At 41.0% G+C, this 17,353-nt stretch overlaps 1 protein-coding gene across 1 annotated transcript in view; it reads left to right on the top strand.

Annotated features, from left to right (window-relative positions):
- The window catches only part of LPIN2 (lipin 2), a 32,624-nt gene that overhangs the window by 13,439 nt on the left and 1,832 nt on the right, over window positions 1-17,353 (top strand). The window contains exons 6-17 of the mRNA XM_053396451.1: window positions 916-1,039; window positions 3,094-3,430; window positions 4,490-4,589; window positions 6,999-7,186; window positions 8,932-9,025; window positions 9,313-9,382; window positions 10,061-10,150; window positions 10,976-11,055; window positions 12,075-12,216; window positions 13,766-13,914; window positions 14,780-14,866; window positions 16,491-16,643. Coding sequence (XP_053252426.1) covers window positions 916-1,039; window positions 3,094-3,430; window positions 4,490-4,589; window positions 6,999-7,186; window positions 8,932-9,025; window positions 9,313-9,382; window positions 10,061-10,150; window positions 10,976-11,055; window positions 12,075-12,216; window positions 13,766-13,914; window positions 14,780-14,866; window positions 16,491-16,643 — 1,614 coding nt within the window. The remainder of the gene's footprint in view (window positions 1-915; window positions 1,040-3,093; window positions 3,431-4,489; window positions 4,590-6,998; window positions 7,187-8,931; window positions 9,026-9,312; window positions 9,383-10,060; window positions 10,151-10,975; window positions 11,056-12,074; window positions 12,217-13,765; window positions 13,915-14,779; window positions 14,867-16,490; window positions 16,644-17,353) is intronic.

Here is a 17,353-nt window from a genome sequence, read left to right as displayed (position 1 = left end):
AACAGATTGCCTACTCTTGTAATAAAGATCAATACTTCTTGGGATGCTTTTCTGGCATAAACATTACATTAGGCATAACACTGGACTATTGAAACATGGGCAATACTTCTGTGGCTTGCCATGTTTCTATGGATAGTGTACTCTGGCAGTTAACTTAAGCTGTCCTTGCCCCAACCTCTGATACTAGACATTTTCCAGAACCTCTTACCTTAATAACACCTGGAAGTTCCATGTGGTATTAACTCTATAGACACTTTTCTTCAAATTGGCTGAGAAGAACTAGGGCTTCTTTGCTGTGTAACTGACCAAGTAAATTATGTGGGGAAGAAATGAGGGTAATCTATGATCACAATGGAAAAGTCAGTGGATTTTTGCCTGCCATCTATCTCCTTGATTTGAATGTGTGTCTTGAAAACTGCTTCCTTTCAAGAAAAAAGAAAAAAGAAGTAGGCTTAGGCTGCAAATGGACCAAGAAATCTAACTTGGTTTTGCAAGTTTCCATAAATATCCTTGAATTACCACTCATACACTATGCTTCGATTGGAAGTCCTGGATGTGCTTACATGAGTACATGCTTGTCTTAAGTTGAAAATGTGCTCAGTCATTTTTGTTTTAAGCCTGCAGAATAGGGATATATTGTTGAGAGAGAGAACTTGCAACTATAATTATTTTGCCTTGTGAGAACAGTTATGTTGAAAATGTTTAAAAAACACCTAATGAAGAAATCTGTTTAGAATGGCCAACATTAACTACTTTATTGTGATTTTTAGTTTTCCTCTCCTGTTGCCTCACAGTTTGAAAGCCCAACTTGGCTTTCTGTATAAGTGAAGCTTTGTTAAACTGGAGAAAACAGTCCTTGAAAAGATCTGAACAACTCATGCCTTGAGACACAATAGCTTTGTTTTATTTTGACAGCCCATTTAGCCAGCCAACTTGTCCTAAAAGTGATTCAGAACTTGAAGTTAAGCCTACGGAGAGCTTACTCCGAGCAGAGTCTCACATTGAATGGACGTGGGGAGGGTTCCCAGAATCTACCAAGGTAAAGTTATTTGCAAATACAAGTTTTTGGAGGGAAGGTTTTGATAATGTCATGAGATTTTCTTTTTATAGGTTAAAAAGTAGCACTATTATGGAGACTGTTCCAATAGAAATAGCACGAAGGTAGCTCCCTCTTGTGGTTAATTGTTGGTACTTCTCTAAAAGCAGGCGAACTTTCCAGCATAGGCTGTGATTGACCACAGGAATCTTACATGGCTCCTGCTGCAGAATTTTGTGCACCTGAAGTCTAATGGTTAGTGTTACAATGTAAAAACACCTACATCATTAACGCTTAGTGGTGTGTGGATCATGGGCAGCTAGTGTTGGATTTTGTGTCACATTTGATGATAGTTTGCAGTCCAGATGAATCATTTTCCTATTCTGCCTTGAAGGTCCAGATTTTTTTTAATTTTTAAAGAATATAGAAACTGCAAGCAACCATTCATTTCATGGATGGGTGCTGTTAGGAGGCACTGCCATATTTTGTATGTGATGTGTTTCCTGTTCTCTGTATTCTGAAAAGTGCTTCCTTTTCTTATGGTTGACTGTGCCTAAGTGGCTTGGGTACCATTGTTAATGAAGGTTAAACCTGTGTCTGAAGTAGCCTGTTCCAACAGACCAGTATTAGCATCAATGTCTAGTTCACTGTGCATAGGATGGATTTTATCCCCAAAAGTGCTTTGCAAATGTGTCGCAGAATAATTTTTTAATATGTATTTACCACCTGGAAGAGCTCTACTGGATTTTGCTATATGAGGAGATGCAGTGGTGTCACAAAAGTGAGCACACTGTGCCACCATCATGATCACAAAATGCGCACAATATTTTGTTCTTCCTTCTGTTCAGTCATAGTCTATCTGAAATTTGCTTGGGAGCAATCCTGTCATGAGCCAGTCCATTGTGAAACTCTAGATTCAACAGCAGTGCCAGGCCTGTCAGCTGGAAACTGACAATAAACCTCTAGAGCATTTAGGCATCCATCAGATTCCATCAGTCTCCAAGGGTGGGCATCTTAATAGTTCCTCCTGCTACCTACTGACAAACTGAACTTCACCGAATGTGGTGTGACCATGACCATGGTTTGCTCAGCACCCTGCTCTCAACTCTCACCAGTGACACTCAAAAGCTGTCAGCATGTGACAGCAGCCACACCCTCAGAAACAGCTTGGACTGGCCGTCTAAACCAGGAGAAGGTAGCCGATGGGTCTTGGACCCTCAATGAGTTAGGGACTTCCCTGCTTGCCAAAACGGGCTCTAGTGGATTGAGTGGACAACACCAATAATGAGTCCAGCTGTCAGGAAGATAGTTTCTGCACATGCTATAGAGGGAAGTGAGGTGCAGAGGGGAAGTTGGCCTATCTAGGAGAAGGAAAACTCTGATCCTAAACCTCTGCTGTCTTGTGTGATTTCTTCGGGAGAAGAAAAGGCTAAGGAGTAAACCGTACTCAAAAGTGGAGTCCCTAAGACAGTTGAATGGTGTCTTGTACACTTCCTGCAGCCAAGCTGGTTCCAGACATATTGCTCTCAATTACTTTGGACCACATCAGCAAGGCTGAGCGAGGGATCTTGTTGTCTGGGCAGCCCAGGACCTCCATACATATTGCCCAGGCTTATGCAGCAGTTTGACTTTACCCCCAGACTTCACTCCATGGTCTCTCTAGACAGATGGATGCCAACAACTTGACCACAGCATTATAAGAAGCTCCCTAATGCTTGGGAGTGTGTACTTTTTGTGGAGTGGTTTGCAAGGCTGGATTAATGTACAAACAATTGGTACATCTTTCCACGTTTGTCTATCAACTATGCTGCCCATTGACATTGCAGAGTCTTGTTTTATATTTGGAAATCAGGTGCAGTAAGGATGCCAAAACTCCAGATGTGGTGGACTTCTATTGATCTAACACACACACACACACACACTTCTGAATTGTGGAGGAGGGTGGGACACAAGTTTTATTGAAATGCTAAATTAGAACCACTTTAAGCTGTTGGAACTGAATCATGCCGATGATGAATGAGATCAAAGCATTATTGTTTTAAAATGGTGCTTTTCAGATAAGCAAGAAGGAAAAATTGGAACATCCCAGAACAGTTACAATCACTCCATCAGAGAAGACACATTTCAGGGTAATATCCAGCAGTGATGCAGCTGAAGATGGAATTTTGGTGAATGATTCTGTTTGTACAGTAGTAAAACCTGAACCAAGAACACACCATCTACTTAAGGAGCTAGATATTAAAGAGAGACTTGCTTCTACAGCCACAGAACCAATTTTGGACATTCTTCAAGGTTCATTGGCATTAGATTCTGATACTCTTCCCAGTCCATTGATAGATTCTCCGACAGAAACTAAACCACCAGCAAAACTTGATTCCCCATCAAAGAAAAAAGGTAACATATCTTTAATTACCTGATAAAGTGTTGACATACTTTCTCTTTTACCCCAGATTCCAAATATTTAACCATTTTTCAAGAGTTAAGTAACAAATATGTTTGCTAGTCCTGCTTGCAGCCTTTCATGTAGAATAATACTGTAGTATAAATAACTTAAAATTTCTCGTTCATACACAAAGTTTTAAGTTTCACAAATGAAGCTTAAATCATTTATGTTACTTCATCTGTAATGCAGATGATAAAGTTACATTATGTAAAATGTTATTTTGATTCATAATAATAATAATAATTTATTATTTATACGCCGCTCATCTGGCTTCCAACAAAATATTAAAATACAGTAGTCTGTCAAACATTAAAAACTTCCCTAAACAGGGCTGCCTTCAGATCTTTTCAGGGGGGGGGTTGCCTTGTCTTTTAGCACATATATTTAAACAGCTTAAATGGTCTGAAAGCCAATTTCAGCAGAATGGATAAAAGTGCCCCTAAAAGTAGCTTGTATTGTAATTATGTAAATGGAAGGAAGTTCACAGAAGAGGACTTGAGTGTGTCTTCCTCTCCCTTACAGCTTGCTGTACCCCTCCAAAAGTCTCTAGAGGAACATAGGAAGCTGCCTATTGGAAGAAGTCTATTGGTCAGTGTAGCTCAGTATTGTCCACATGGACTGGCAGTGTCACCCCAGGGTTTCAAACAAGAGTCTCTCCCAACCATTCCTGGAGATGCTGGTGATTGAAGCTGGGACCTTCTCAGGACAGAGCAGATGCTCTCCCACTGAACTATGGCCCTTCCCTGTAGAGCAGTGTTGGCCAAACTTGGCCCTTCAGCTGTTTTTGGACTACAACTCCCATCACCCCTAGCTAACAGGACCAGTGGTCAGGCATGATGGGAATTGTAGTCCCAAAACAGCTGGAGGGCCAAGTTTGGCCAACACTGCTGTAGAGGAATGGAAATGGGATATAGGAGACCCCTAGGATAGGAAGGAATGACTCAGAATTCAGTTGAGACATCTTGCATTAATTAATTAATTGTCCTAAATAAATACCTTTTTTTTTAAAGGGATACATAAGAGAAGTCATCACCAAGGGCCTGATGACATATATTTGGATGACCTGACAGCTTTGGAACCTGAAGTTGCTGCTCTTTATTTTCCCAAAAGGTATTTCTTAATTGACAACACACAGATAATTGACAGAACACACAGATATTTCACAGTAAAACATGCAAGTAATGTGTATGTCTTTAAATCAATCATTGTTTTGTTTGTTTGTTTTCCCTTTTCCATGTAAGAGAAAAGTCTTAAAAATAAGATCGTTGTAAAAACTTTGTTTAATCTGCTCCCTGCCACCACCTCTTACTCAGCCACACAGAGCTAATCAGTTAAAACATTATAAACATGTTATAAGCATGTGACACCAGAGGGTGCTGTAGAGCAATGTAAAATCGTCAGTGTAAAATTGCACTGAGAGCTCTATAATGGGCTTTTAAAAAAAACGCTTTTACAATCCAACGCAGCTGTTAGGTACATATAATGGAGAAGCGGTTGCCAAGCCCCTTTCTGGTTTAATTTTCCCATGTTAACAATTGTACTTTGAAAGCCAAGCCCCCCTAATGACTTTTCTGAGACTTTTTAAAAAGAGCCCTGGTGGGTGCTGTTGTCAACAGAGCACAGTGTGTCGCAGGAACTTGACAGAAAGACCGCCTTTTCTCTCACTCTTCCCTCAAACCTCTCCTTCACAGGCCAGTCCTATCACGAGTCGGCCTTGCCCCTCCCCACTGCCCACCAGCCAGCTTGGGACATGGGGAAGGAGCCTGCTGCTGTCAGCGTTCCGGAGTCTCTGTTAGCTTCTGTTATGCTGCGTGCGCTGAAAGCAGTGGCATGGAAGTCCCTGAGCACTGGTTCTCTTGCAGCATGCCAGAACACAGCAGAAGCCAACAACCATATCTGGATGTGCTGGCAGCAGGCCCTGCATTGGAGGCTCCTGGCAACCTTTATTAATCAAAATTACATTATCTTCAGAGGCGCAGGGAAACTGAGGGGGAAATTGCAGTATGTGGAGACAGCCAGGGGGAGCTAGACAGGGTGGAATCTATTCTGCCACTTGCTGCCTGCTGACACTGCACAAATGTGACACAAGTCTCCCCCTCCTCCAATATTTTAAGTTGGTTTATCATTGGTTGGTTGGGGGAGAGGGTGGGGGATCTTTTTTCAGTCCAAGGACCATATTCCCTTGTGGGTAGTCTTACAGTGTTGGGCAGGGGCAGGGGGGAAAACAGGCAGAGGCAATGAATATAACCCTTAAATTTCTACAATATGTTACATTTCAACCACATGTCAGGGGACTCAGTACACATGTACATCTTTCTTCATCTTCCACACAGCCAAAAAAGAGGCATCTTCACTCTTTAAGGACACATTCAGCCAGGCAAAAGCACTCTAGGCTGTGGGTGAGGGATGTGGCTTGGAGAGGAGCAGGGCCTTAGAAGTCTTGGAAGCCTGATAGAGAGGCATCTGGCCTCTGATCCTGAGGCTTCTCTCCTGTTATAATTGATAGAATTGGTGTGTGGGTGTGTATATATCTATGTTTTACAGAGAATGTGTCATGCCTAAACTATGTAACCATTCTGTCTCTCTCCTTTCCTCACATAGCATGTAATTTACGTACAGGGCATTGTTCATGCTACGGTGATAATCTCTAGCTTATGTTATCCTGTGATTTCCTGTCAATAAGGAGGGCTGCCTAAGAATACTTTGGCTGCACTTTGCTCCAGGCCTATTTAACGTAACCCTGGGATGGTTTTATGATTATTGCTGGGTCATGCTGAGTTACATATTGGTTGGATTTTTAACACATCACTGCCATGCTTGTCTCTATTTGGTGTTGATATCGTGCTAAAAGCCAATTGCAGAAAGTCAGCATGTGTTGAAAAAAAAAATCCTACTTCATTGTGCGCTGTGCCAGAACTGGAACTCACTCAGGGCAAAGTGGCTTTCTGGCAGCAGCTCTTGCTGCAGAGATGGCAGAGATAAGTGATGACTTGAGAAGGAGGGCACTTGAGATAGCTTCATGGAGGAAAAGCCTAAGAACTGCATAACTTAACCCTGGAGCTTCCATGTTCAGAAGCCGTACATTTCTGATCATCAAATAGGTGGAGGAAAACAAGAGGTAATGGCTGTGGTCGTGCCTTTCTTGCCATCTGAGTGGCCCCTGATGGAGGGAGCAGTTCACCAAAAGGGCTTCTTACATTCTTACAACATTATCAACATTAAAAAATAGCAACAGCAACAAGTTATGAACACTTCTCAGAAATTTCTTATGGATAATCAACTGTACAGTATATCCATGTTTGTGTATAAAAACCGTATATTTTGGGAGGCAGATACGTTTCTGAAGTCCAGCAGCTGCCTGCTGTGTCAGACTAATTTGCTTTTTGATAAAAAGTTTTCCTTATTCTGAGATTCATTGTGTTTTATCATGTTGTGACCTGACCTGGACTACTTTAGAAGGAAGGGTACTGTGTGAGTGCAACGAATCATATGCAAATGTTTTGTTTTTCTTGTCTTCAGTGACTCTGATCCAGGTACCAGACAATGGCTGGAGTCTGACACGCTGTCGGGTTCTCAGTCTCCACAATCGGTGGGAAGTGCTGCTGCAGATAGTGGTACAGAGTGTATGTCTGATTCTGCAATGGACTTGCCTGATGTCACATTATCCCTTTGTGGAGGTCTTAGTGAAAATGGGGAGATATCAAAAGGTATGTAATAGTCGGCCTTGTTTTTAATAATCTTGAAGTCTGTATTTGATATAACTTTGCCCTATAGGAAGCACTTATCTCAGTGTGCAGGATCAAATTATAACATATGTGCCACCATGTGTTTTTCTAAAGCCAGGCAGGAAGCTGTCTTCCCGAGTGTAATTTCCTGCTGAGATGCACCATATGTCAAATGCCAGGCCATATCTGCTATTGGCTGTTTTGTGGAAGTCCTGCTTTCAGTGTAACAGAGCTTCAAAACCCTGTGAATTGCTTTAAGAACTTGCCGTTGCCATTATTGTTGCTCAGTTTGATTGAGATATGAGGGTTGGGGAACTCTGTGGAACCACAGGAGGCTGCATTGGGTTGGATGAAGGGTTGAGGGGAAAGCAGGGGCCCATGTCTGCATTAGCAGAAGTGGTTTCCACTTGTGCACAAACACCGTTAGTACAAGACAGCTGGGCAAGTAAGTATTGAAAGAAACTTGTGTTCCAGACTTACTTTTGCACTTTTAGCAAGGTTATCAGGGAACTGGTGCTAAGCAGATGTGCATGTAGGGCAGTCAGGAAGTTTGGAAGCAAATGGTGCTACATAGAAAACAAACTGCCATTTTAATAAGCAGAAGTTCACCACTGAACTTTTTTGGAATTGCTTTATTGACATTTAAAAAGCAGCAGATTAACCACCGACATCTGGCTTCTTAGTATATTGACTTTGAATTCTTCCACATGTTAACCATGGATATACAAAGCATGAGTAAAAGTAAGAGATGCCCCCAGAAATTGCTTCCTTGTAGCAATAGCTCATCTTGGTCCATCACACCTATACAGTGGTACCTCAGGTTAAGTACTTACAGTGGTGCCTCGCAAGACGAAAAGAATCCGTTCTGTGAGTCTCTTCGTCTAGCGGTTTTTTCGTCTTGCGAAGCAAGCCCATTGACAGATTAGCGCTTTTAGCGGCTTTTAGCGGCTTATCGGCTTAGCGGATAAGCGGCTTAGCGGCTTAGAAAAAGGGGGGGAGGGAAAAAACCCCACAGGAACTCGCAATACATTTTCGTCTTGCGAAGCAAGCCCATAGGAGATTCGTTTTGCGAAGCACCTCCAAAACGGAAAACTCTTTCGTCTAGCGAGTTTTCCGTCTTGCGAGGCATTCGTCTTGCGGGGCACCACTGTAATTCGTTATGGAGGTCCGTACTTAACCTGAAACTGTTCTTAACCTGAAGACCACTTTAGCTAATGGGGCCTCTTGCTGCCGCCGCACCGCCAGAGCACGATTTCTGTTCTCATCCTGAATCAAAGTTCTTAACCTGAAGCACTAGTTCTGGGTTAGCGGAGTCTGTAACCTGAAGCGTATGTAACCCGAGGTACCACTGTAACTATATTCTGCATAAAGTAGAAATGGCAGTGTTGGACCACAACACAGTGTGCAAGCTTTTGAGTTCTATAGAACTCTTAATCAGGCTGCACACAGGCTCCAGACAAATTGCAGGTCCAGGTTGATCCAGGAGTTGTCCAGAGCAGATCAAAGCAGCCCTTGATCACCTGGAGTTGGATCCAGGTGATCTGGGGCTTTGAGTGGGGGTGGGGAGTCAGGCAACCACATGCTTAATCAGGATTTTACACCCTCATTTAATGAAGATGCATCCATTTGAAAAAATCATAATTCTTTTATACAAGAAGGACTAGGTTAAGCAAATAAGGGGAAACAAACATGCTTTAATTATCTGATAAAATGTCATTGTGTTGCAGAAAAATTCATGGAGCATATCATTACTTACCATGAATTTGCTGAAAACCCAGGACTCATAGACAATCCTAATTTGGTTATAAGAATATACAACAGGTAACATTCCTCAAATCTCCTATTTTTCCTATGCTATTTAATAATAATTTTGCCTGGTTCATCTGTATTGTAGCTGTCATTCTATTCTATTGTCCTTCTTTAAAATTTAAAACCCAACTTCTGTGAGTAATTCTTGCCTGTTAGCAGCATATAATGTAGAATTCATACCAAACTTTTTTAGCGCTGACATGAGGCTGTTTTATGTTTACAATAAAGAGTATGTGGCATATTCATCATGCTGTGCATTTTGTAATATCCATAATGAGTAACTTTTTCTATATAAACAGGTATTATAATTGGGCATTGGCTGCTCCCATGATTCTCAGCTTGCAGGTGTTCCATAAGAGCTTGCCACAGGTAATCCAATACCAGCAAATACTCAGAAATATATTAAACTAGGCTATGCATTTTGGGCCACAGAAGCAGAGTAGAGTGGCCGAGGCCCTGTCCCCTACTTGTCCAAGGCTTCTCATGGCAGAGTTATGGGGGAAGCAAAGCATAGTAATTTGGGTATTTGGGATGTCTTCTAGCTTTGTGAAGGGAAAAGCATGAGCCTGGCAAACAGCTGTGTGAGAAACACTAGTATGCTGCTCCCATGTTCCAACGTACAATACTTCTGCTACTGTGGTTTGGTCCCCACCCCTCCTAATCCAGCGATTTTTCTAATGAGCTGGGAAGGAGGCATCTGCTAAGTCAGAGCACTCCATAAGAAATTATTGGCACGTATTAGTTTGCCAAGGGTGTCCTGCAATACAGCCTTAATGGAACTTGGGCCAGGCAGTGGTAGCTGTAGTGAGCTGTTCTCTGAGGTAGCCTTTTTACCATAGGGAGAAGCCATTTCATGAAGAGAGCACAGCTCTCCCATAACTTAATTGTGCTGAAGTAAGTACATTCCTGCATAGTCATGATGGAAGCCCATAAACATTGCAGAGATTTAGCCTAACAAAACAATGGATAAGCACACGAGATACCATTGTACATGTTACAACCGGATGGCAACCTTGTAAAAGTACACTGATTTAATATGTTTATTAGGCTACAGTTGAATCCTGGATTAAGGATAAAATGCCAAAGAAGTCTGGAAGATGGTGGTTCTGGCGTAAGAAGGACAGCTTGGTTAAACAGGTAAGATAAAACTCACTAAAAATACTGCATATGAATATCCATGTAAACTTTAAAAGAATATTTGAAACCTGAAATGGAGTGAACCAAACTAAGGCTGGCAAAACTGAGAGAAATCTAAATGGACAGATTCTCCATCCATAGTTGTACTCTTATCTATTTGGGCACAGGGAAGCTCAACTTCTGGTTTCTACAACATTTCGTTCTGCCTTATGTACAGGTCCCATGGTTGAATTGCTTCAGTCTTTGTTAATTTTTTTAAAAAAAGATATTTGTTTTATTTCCTCTCTGATCAAAATAATGTAGAGCAAACATACATTAAAACCAGCGATTTTATTGTAAAGTCTACCCTCTATAATGATGCTGCTGCTCTAGTACAGAAATCTAATTATACCATTTATTCTGCTTTTGTTTGTTTGTTTGTTTGTTTGTTTCCCAACTGCATAAGCCTTTTAAAATTTCACCTATCCTGGCCAAACAACACAACCTTACATTTTTCATTATTAATTTAGAACTTGTTATCTGTGCAGTGATTTGGGAGCCTGTTCAGTTATTGTTGCCAACTGGTCTTGGGCTAGGAGATTAATAACACTGCATTCTCACTTTATAGTAAACAATTGTTATCTTTTTAAAATGAGGTGAATGAAATAACACTCCTGTGAAGAAGACTTCAAATAATTTGAAAAATAATATTTCAGTGCTGCTGCACCTTTTTACAACTAGGTTGATATTTGAATTAGAGAAACTACAAGCTTTTCTTTCTGACCAGGTGAAAGTGCAAAACATAACCTATGTTGATGTAGTCTTAATGTGCTTTTCATATATTAGCTTCCAGAAGCTAAGGAGGGAAAATCTGAAGCTCCAAAAGGTGACCTATCAACAGCCACAAAGGAACAAGTTGAAAGTCGGTATGTTTTAAATAAGTTGTGCTTAGAGTGAACAGCTGGACTTTAGAAGAAAAGAATAGAAATTTGCTACTGGGTGATCTGGGAAGGGCTCCTAACTCAGTGAAGCAGAGCACATGTTCTTCATGCAATAGTTTCCAGGTTCAGTTGCTGGCATCTCTATGTGGGGATGGAAGACTCCTGTCAAACACCAGAAAGCTTCTGACAGTGTGGACCAGGGCTAGGGAACCTGTGATCCTCCTAATGTTGTTGGAGTCTAGCTCCCATTAGTCCCTGTCAGCATGTCAGGGATTATGGGATTTGCAGTCCAACAACATCTCGAAGGTCACAGGTTCCACACCCTTGTCATAAACAATTCTGACTTTGATGAACCAATGGCCTGACTTGATATAAAGCAGTTTCTTTTGATACTTCATCAATGCAGAACAGAAGTATGACCAGAACTGGTGGGGTGTATGTGTATGCCACACAAAACTAGAATCCAGTTTAAGAAATTATGATGCTGCATAAATGCACCATTTGCTTTGTAAGCTTCAAAATGTTCTGTATTGACGGGAAGCCATTAAAACTAGGATGAAATGAAAAAACATGGCCTGTAGCTATCTCTGCCCTTTGCCCCAACAGCTAAAATTGTTCAGAAAGGAGAGGTTTTGTCTGACTTGATGACGTGGGAAAATACCTGTGCTAACTGAAAAGATCTGAATACATCAGAGACTGAATATATCTTGTTAAAGGTTCATAAATATATTGCTTGCATTGTAAGCATGAAATAGTTAGCATGCTGTATACTTACCTTTATTTAGCATAAATCCATCTGTTCTGTCACTAAAATGGGAAACCATTAAGCTTAAAAAACAAAGCACAACCCTGATGATAGGGTTTCCTAGTTTTCTCCCACCCAGTCTAGAAAATGCTTCTCCTTCTCTGAATGGCTTAATGTGCTTTAGAATGCTTGGATCTCTTGAAATAATCTGTGAAATGTGCATCATTTCTTATTGCTTACTGTGCTTATATTGTGTTAGGCCTACAGGTGATGAATCTTCAACGGATGATGAAGGATCCCAGGAACTAAAAGAAACCTTAAAAATAGATTCCGCTTCACTTCCAAGCCATGGGAATGCTACATCTTACAAAAAGTCACTTAGATTGTCTTCAGATCAAATTGTAAGTGGTCAAATTCTGTAAACATATTGATGATTTTAAGTAGTTAGGGGGGAAATGACAAGAGTGGTTGAGAGAGAAAAGGACCCCCTTGCTGAAATCTGTTTCTGTGTTGTTATTAATAAACCAGTTCTGTGAACTGTGTTTAGGTCAATTTTTGCAACTCCTAAATAAATCCTCCTGCTCTGGAACACTCCCTTATTTCCATAATTTTGGCTCTGTGTTGCTAAGATTTCTTTGGATCTGGGTCATGGAGAGAGATGATGACACATTATAGCAAACATGAAATCATTGTTTTCCCCTGTCCTTTTCTTTCTAAACTGTGTCATGGTCATGGTGGGGGAATCCGTTATCCCTTTCTCAATGGATAGTGGCTTGGTTTGCACATCACGTAATAAATTGAACCATAGTTCAATGTGGATGAGCAGTGTGTTTGTGCATGGTGCTGAAATACTGGATACTTCACTCCTATCCTCCTCCTGCTGTTGCTCCACTACCAAAAAAGTAGTCATGGCCTGCCTTATTGTGTCATCTGGATCCAAGCTCATAGTTTATTTCTCTCCAAACAAACCACTGGTAGTAAGCCAAGAACAGGCCTTGACTACCACTCATGGTTTATTAGGTTTATTATTTGCTTTACTATTTTATATTTTCTACCAGTCACCAAACATAACTCTCATGCTGCTGTAGAAAAGAGGGAAGTTTTAACTGCAGAAGCTTATCTACAATGCACAGACTGGTTAAATGCAGATTTCAGTAAGTTGTGCCATTCAGATGAACTCTTACTTCATTCCCCAAATTTACGAATGCATTTCATGTAATGGGATGACAGTGTCTTTGCTTCCACCTTGGTGTGGAACCGTGGTTCATAATCTAGTCTAGAGTAGGCAAACTTTGCTATCAGTTGTTACATTGTGTTACATTGTATCCAATCCTGTACACTGACTACATGATCAGTGGTAACATGCTTTCTTCATTACATCTGGTTTATCTAATTTGTAGGCAAAGCTGGTAGCTACTCTTTATACTTCTGCATTTTAAAAAATAATCCAGAGTTGATGAAATTCAGCGCACTATATTAGGTAAAGGTAAAGGAGCCCTGGACAGTTAAGTCCAATCAAATTTGACTATGGGGTGCGATTCTCACCTCTGCTTTTCAGGCCAAGGAAGCTGGCGTTTGTCTGCAGCTTTTCTGGGTCATGTATCCAGCGTGACTAAACCGCTTCTGGCGCATGGAACACCGTGACAAGTGCCAGAGTGTACGGAAATGCCATTTACCTTCCCATTGCAGTGATACTTATCTGTCACGCTGGTATGCTTTTGAACTGCTAGGTTGGCAGGAGGTTGGACAGAGCAATGGGAGCTCACCCCATTGTGCAAATTTGAACTGCTAACCTTACCATCAGCAAGTCCAAAGAGGGTTGGTGGTTTAGACCACAGTGCCACCCACATCCTATCTTTATTAGCATTAGCATTAAAATGTAAAATATTTTGGCAGAGAAATACAATATCTTTTTGGGTTAATATATTATTGTGTCTCTTTAATTTAAAGGAAAAACTGAAGCTAAGAGATGGCCCCAATGATGTTGTGTTCAGCATTACAACCCAGTATCAAGGAACTTGCCGTTGTGCGGGGACAATATATCTGTGGAACTGGAATGACAAAATAATTATTTCAGATATTGATGGAACAATAACCAAGTAAGCTGTAGTGTAGTTTTACCTCTATTAAATCACTGCACCAGTGTGTTCAAAATCTATTTGTGTCTGATGAACACTACTCAGCGACTTGGTTCTGAAAACCAATGCTTTTCCTTAAATCCTGGTAAGAAGTAGGGAAAAGTAAATTAGGAATTCAGCTTTCTGACACCTGGTAAGAGCCAGATGATATGGACTACAACTCCCATCATAATATCTGTGCTGTCCAGGACTGATGTGAGTTGTAGTCCAAAATATTTGGACTGCTCCTGGTTTGAGAAGGCTGACTTAGTTACTAAAGAGAGGTAGTCTTTGAGTTGTTGTGAATATTTCTTTGTTTAAAGAAATAATTATACACGGTCATGTCATAAAATGTGGTTTACATCAATTAAACACAAAGCTGTACAATAAAAAACATACAAAAATGTTTTAAACAGGCATCAATTAGCTACTGTTGAATTATGTACAGTGGTACCTCAGGTTAAGAACTTAATTCGTTCTGGAGGTCTGTTCTTAACCTGAAACTGTTCTTAACCTGAAGCACCACTTTAGCTAATGGGGCTTCCCGCTGCCACCGCACCGCTGCGGTACGATTTCTGTTCTCATCCTGAAGCAAAGTTCTTAACCCGAGGTACTATTTCTGGGTTAGCAGAGTCTGTAACCTGAAGCATATGTAACCTGAAGCGTATGTAACCTGAGGTACCACTGTATTGTTAGATTGCCTGCATAGGCTTGGCAGAATAGAAAGGTTTTCAGCAAGTATTTAAAAATTGGCACAGAAAAAACTCTGGAGGGTCTTTTAATACCTAATGTAGAAAGCATCAATTCACACTCTTACTTCTATTTCTAACCCTCGTTCCTGGTTTAGGTCTGATGCTTTAGGCCAGATCCTACCACAGCTTGGCAAAGACTGGACACATCAGGGTATTGCAAAGCTCTATCATTCCATTAATGAGTAAGTACCTTGCTTGTCAAAGTTGCGAAACATAGGAATAATTGATTATGCTAATTCAACTAACAACTAAAGATCTAAAGTTTTGAATTCTTGCACAACACTTTTCACTTTTAACCAAAGGTGCATTTCATGATCCTGTATATTCTGTATTTGTATTCTCATTGCCTTCCTATTTAGAAGTTACATTTCAAACTCAAATAACAGAGGAATTAAAATACAGAAGTTAGACATGTGACATGAGGCAAATGTAGGCCAATTCAGCACATTATCATTATTTTCTTCAGTATGCTGCAAACCCCTAGCGTTCATGAGCAGAGCTTGTGGTGCACAAAAAAAGACCAAAGGAAACTTCAGTCAAATGACTCCAGAGGAAAGGTTCCAGCTTCCTCTTTCTCCTCATGTCAGCCAAAAAGAAATGGGCATGCCTCTTAAGTGGCTGCTACTGCTGAAATTTGTGGGATTGAGCAGCAGCAACAACACTGTCCATCTTCAGATTTTCTGCCTTCCATTTCTCATAGCCGCCTGCATGTTCCAGTAGTGGAGGCAGAAGCAGCCTGCCCATGGACTTTCTCTTTTGTGCATACCTTCTTCGCCCTGTGACAGCTACTGCTGGTATCAAAGAGGGCCCCTCTGCTGACTTGTGTGCTCCTGGAAGCATACTACTAGCATCACTAGCAGATTAAGGCTGTACCAAAAAGATGGACTCAAGTCTAGGATCCTGGTTCATATTGAAGTAGCTATGAGTTGTGGTGGTAGTGGCAAAGCAGATTACATATAGGAGGAGTAGGAGAAGTAGCAGCAGTAGCACAAGGGGCCACACCCTATGGACAGACTACCAGCTGGAGGATATGGAATAATAAGTGGAAGTCAAGCAAGTAGATGAATACCACAGAAAGGGGGATATGGAAAAGTGAAAGCCTATGGCAGCAACATCAAAAGCTTCAAGGTCTATCTGTTTTTGAGGGAGACTAAAACAGCCCAATCTTAATGTGTGTATACAGTGGGCATTATTTCCAAGTAAGAGTTGCAGCCTAAATGCTTCAGGGAGTGTGGGGAAGAGAATAAAAGTTGAATTAGTAACCAGAGTTTTGAGAAGTTGGAACCATCTAAAGATTCAAAACCAGTTCAAACCATTTTTGTAGAGAACATTAAATACACTTGAAAGTGTTGTTGTTTTGTTGTACTTTGTCTTTTACCATTACATTTTCCACGCACACCTGTCCCCTGCTGGAAGCAGGGCTTGCAGTGGATCATTACTACCTGCAAAGCCATGCCTCTTTGCCCAGTTTGATTTCATATCATGTGGACAAAGGAAATGGGTCACAGGACATCACAGTGCCTCACCCATTTGCCAAAGTTGGCCCTCAGGTGGTGGGGAAGGTTGCCAGCTGGCTCCAGTATCCCACCCCTGGAATATAGTCTTAAAGATGTCTGCACTGGCACATTAGTTTCTGATGTGACCTTGGGTCAACACACCCTTCTCCCTTCCAGTTGCTTAAATGCTTTATAAAACATGAATAGCTGCCTTCTCTTTTTCAATTCAGTATGATCTGACTGTGACTTCTTGGTGTGAATGGTCTACCACATCAAGAGAGATCTTCCTAATCTAGAATTTCATTCCTAGGAATGGCTACAAGTTTCTGTACTGCTCTGCTCGTGCCATTGGAATGGCAGACATGACAAGAGGGTACTTGCACTGGGTTAATGACAAAGGAACGATCTTGCCCAGGGGTCCCTTGATGTTGTCTCCTAGCAGTTTGTTCTCTGCTTTTCATAGGTATGTAAGCAAAAACACCCTAACAATCTTTGTAAGGGTTGAATTTTGAAATATAACTTAAGAAGCTGAGTGAAACAAGTGTTTTTGTCATCATTTATGGTACCTTGCTTTTATCATAGCACAATCTGTGATGGACGTAAATTGAAACTTCTAAATATTTCACTTGTATACAGTCACATGGGACTTTGTAGTATTAAAAGCCTATATATTTGATAGAACTGGAGTGGTCCACTGATGCACACCCCTTGTTTGCTAGACCTTAGTCTGATCTTATAAGAAAGTCACTATATTCTATTGAAGTGAGTGGCAATTTTTCACTTTATGTCAGAGAATGTGAAGGGATGGTGAAGTCAGGGCGCCATTGCAGCAGAATTTAAAAGCTGCTTTTGAGCTTCCCTTTACTACACTGCAGGAGTTGCTAGCTTCTGTAGACTGTATCTGTGTTTAGCCTAGTTCATAATGGGTTTTCTGCCCCCCTGTGCAGGAATAAATAAGTAGCTGGATTGAATATGAACATATGAAGCTGATTTGTACTGAGCCTGACCATTAGTTCATCTATCTCAGTATTTTGTACTCTGACTAGCAGCACCTCCCCAGGGCATCAGACAGAGGTTCTTTCAACACCTTCCAGATTCTTTAATTGAGAATACCAATAATTATACCTGGGCTCTTTCACATACATATGCTCTGCCACTGAGCCCCTTCTTCCA

Source organism: Podarcis raffonei, chromosome 7 (genome assembly GCF_027172205.1).
Source record: "Podarcis raffonei isolate rPodRaf1 chromosome 7, rPodRaf1.pri, whole genome shotgun sequence".
Taxonomy (NCBI): Eukaryota; Metazoa; Chordata; class Lepidosauria; order Squamata; family Lacertidae; genus Podarcis; species Podarcis raffonei.
The sequence above is the reverse complement of the archived record's forward strand: the minus strand, read 5'-3'. Positions and strand labels throughout refer to the sequence as shown.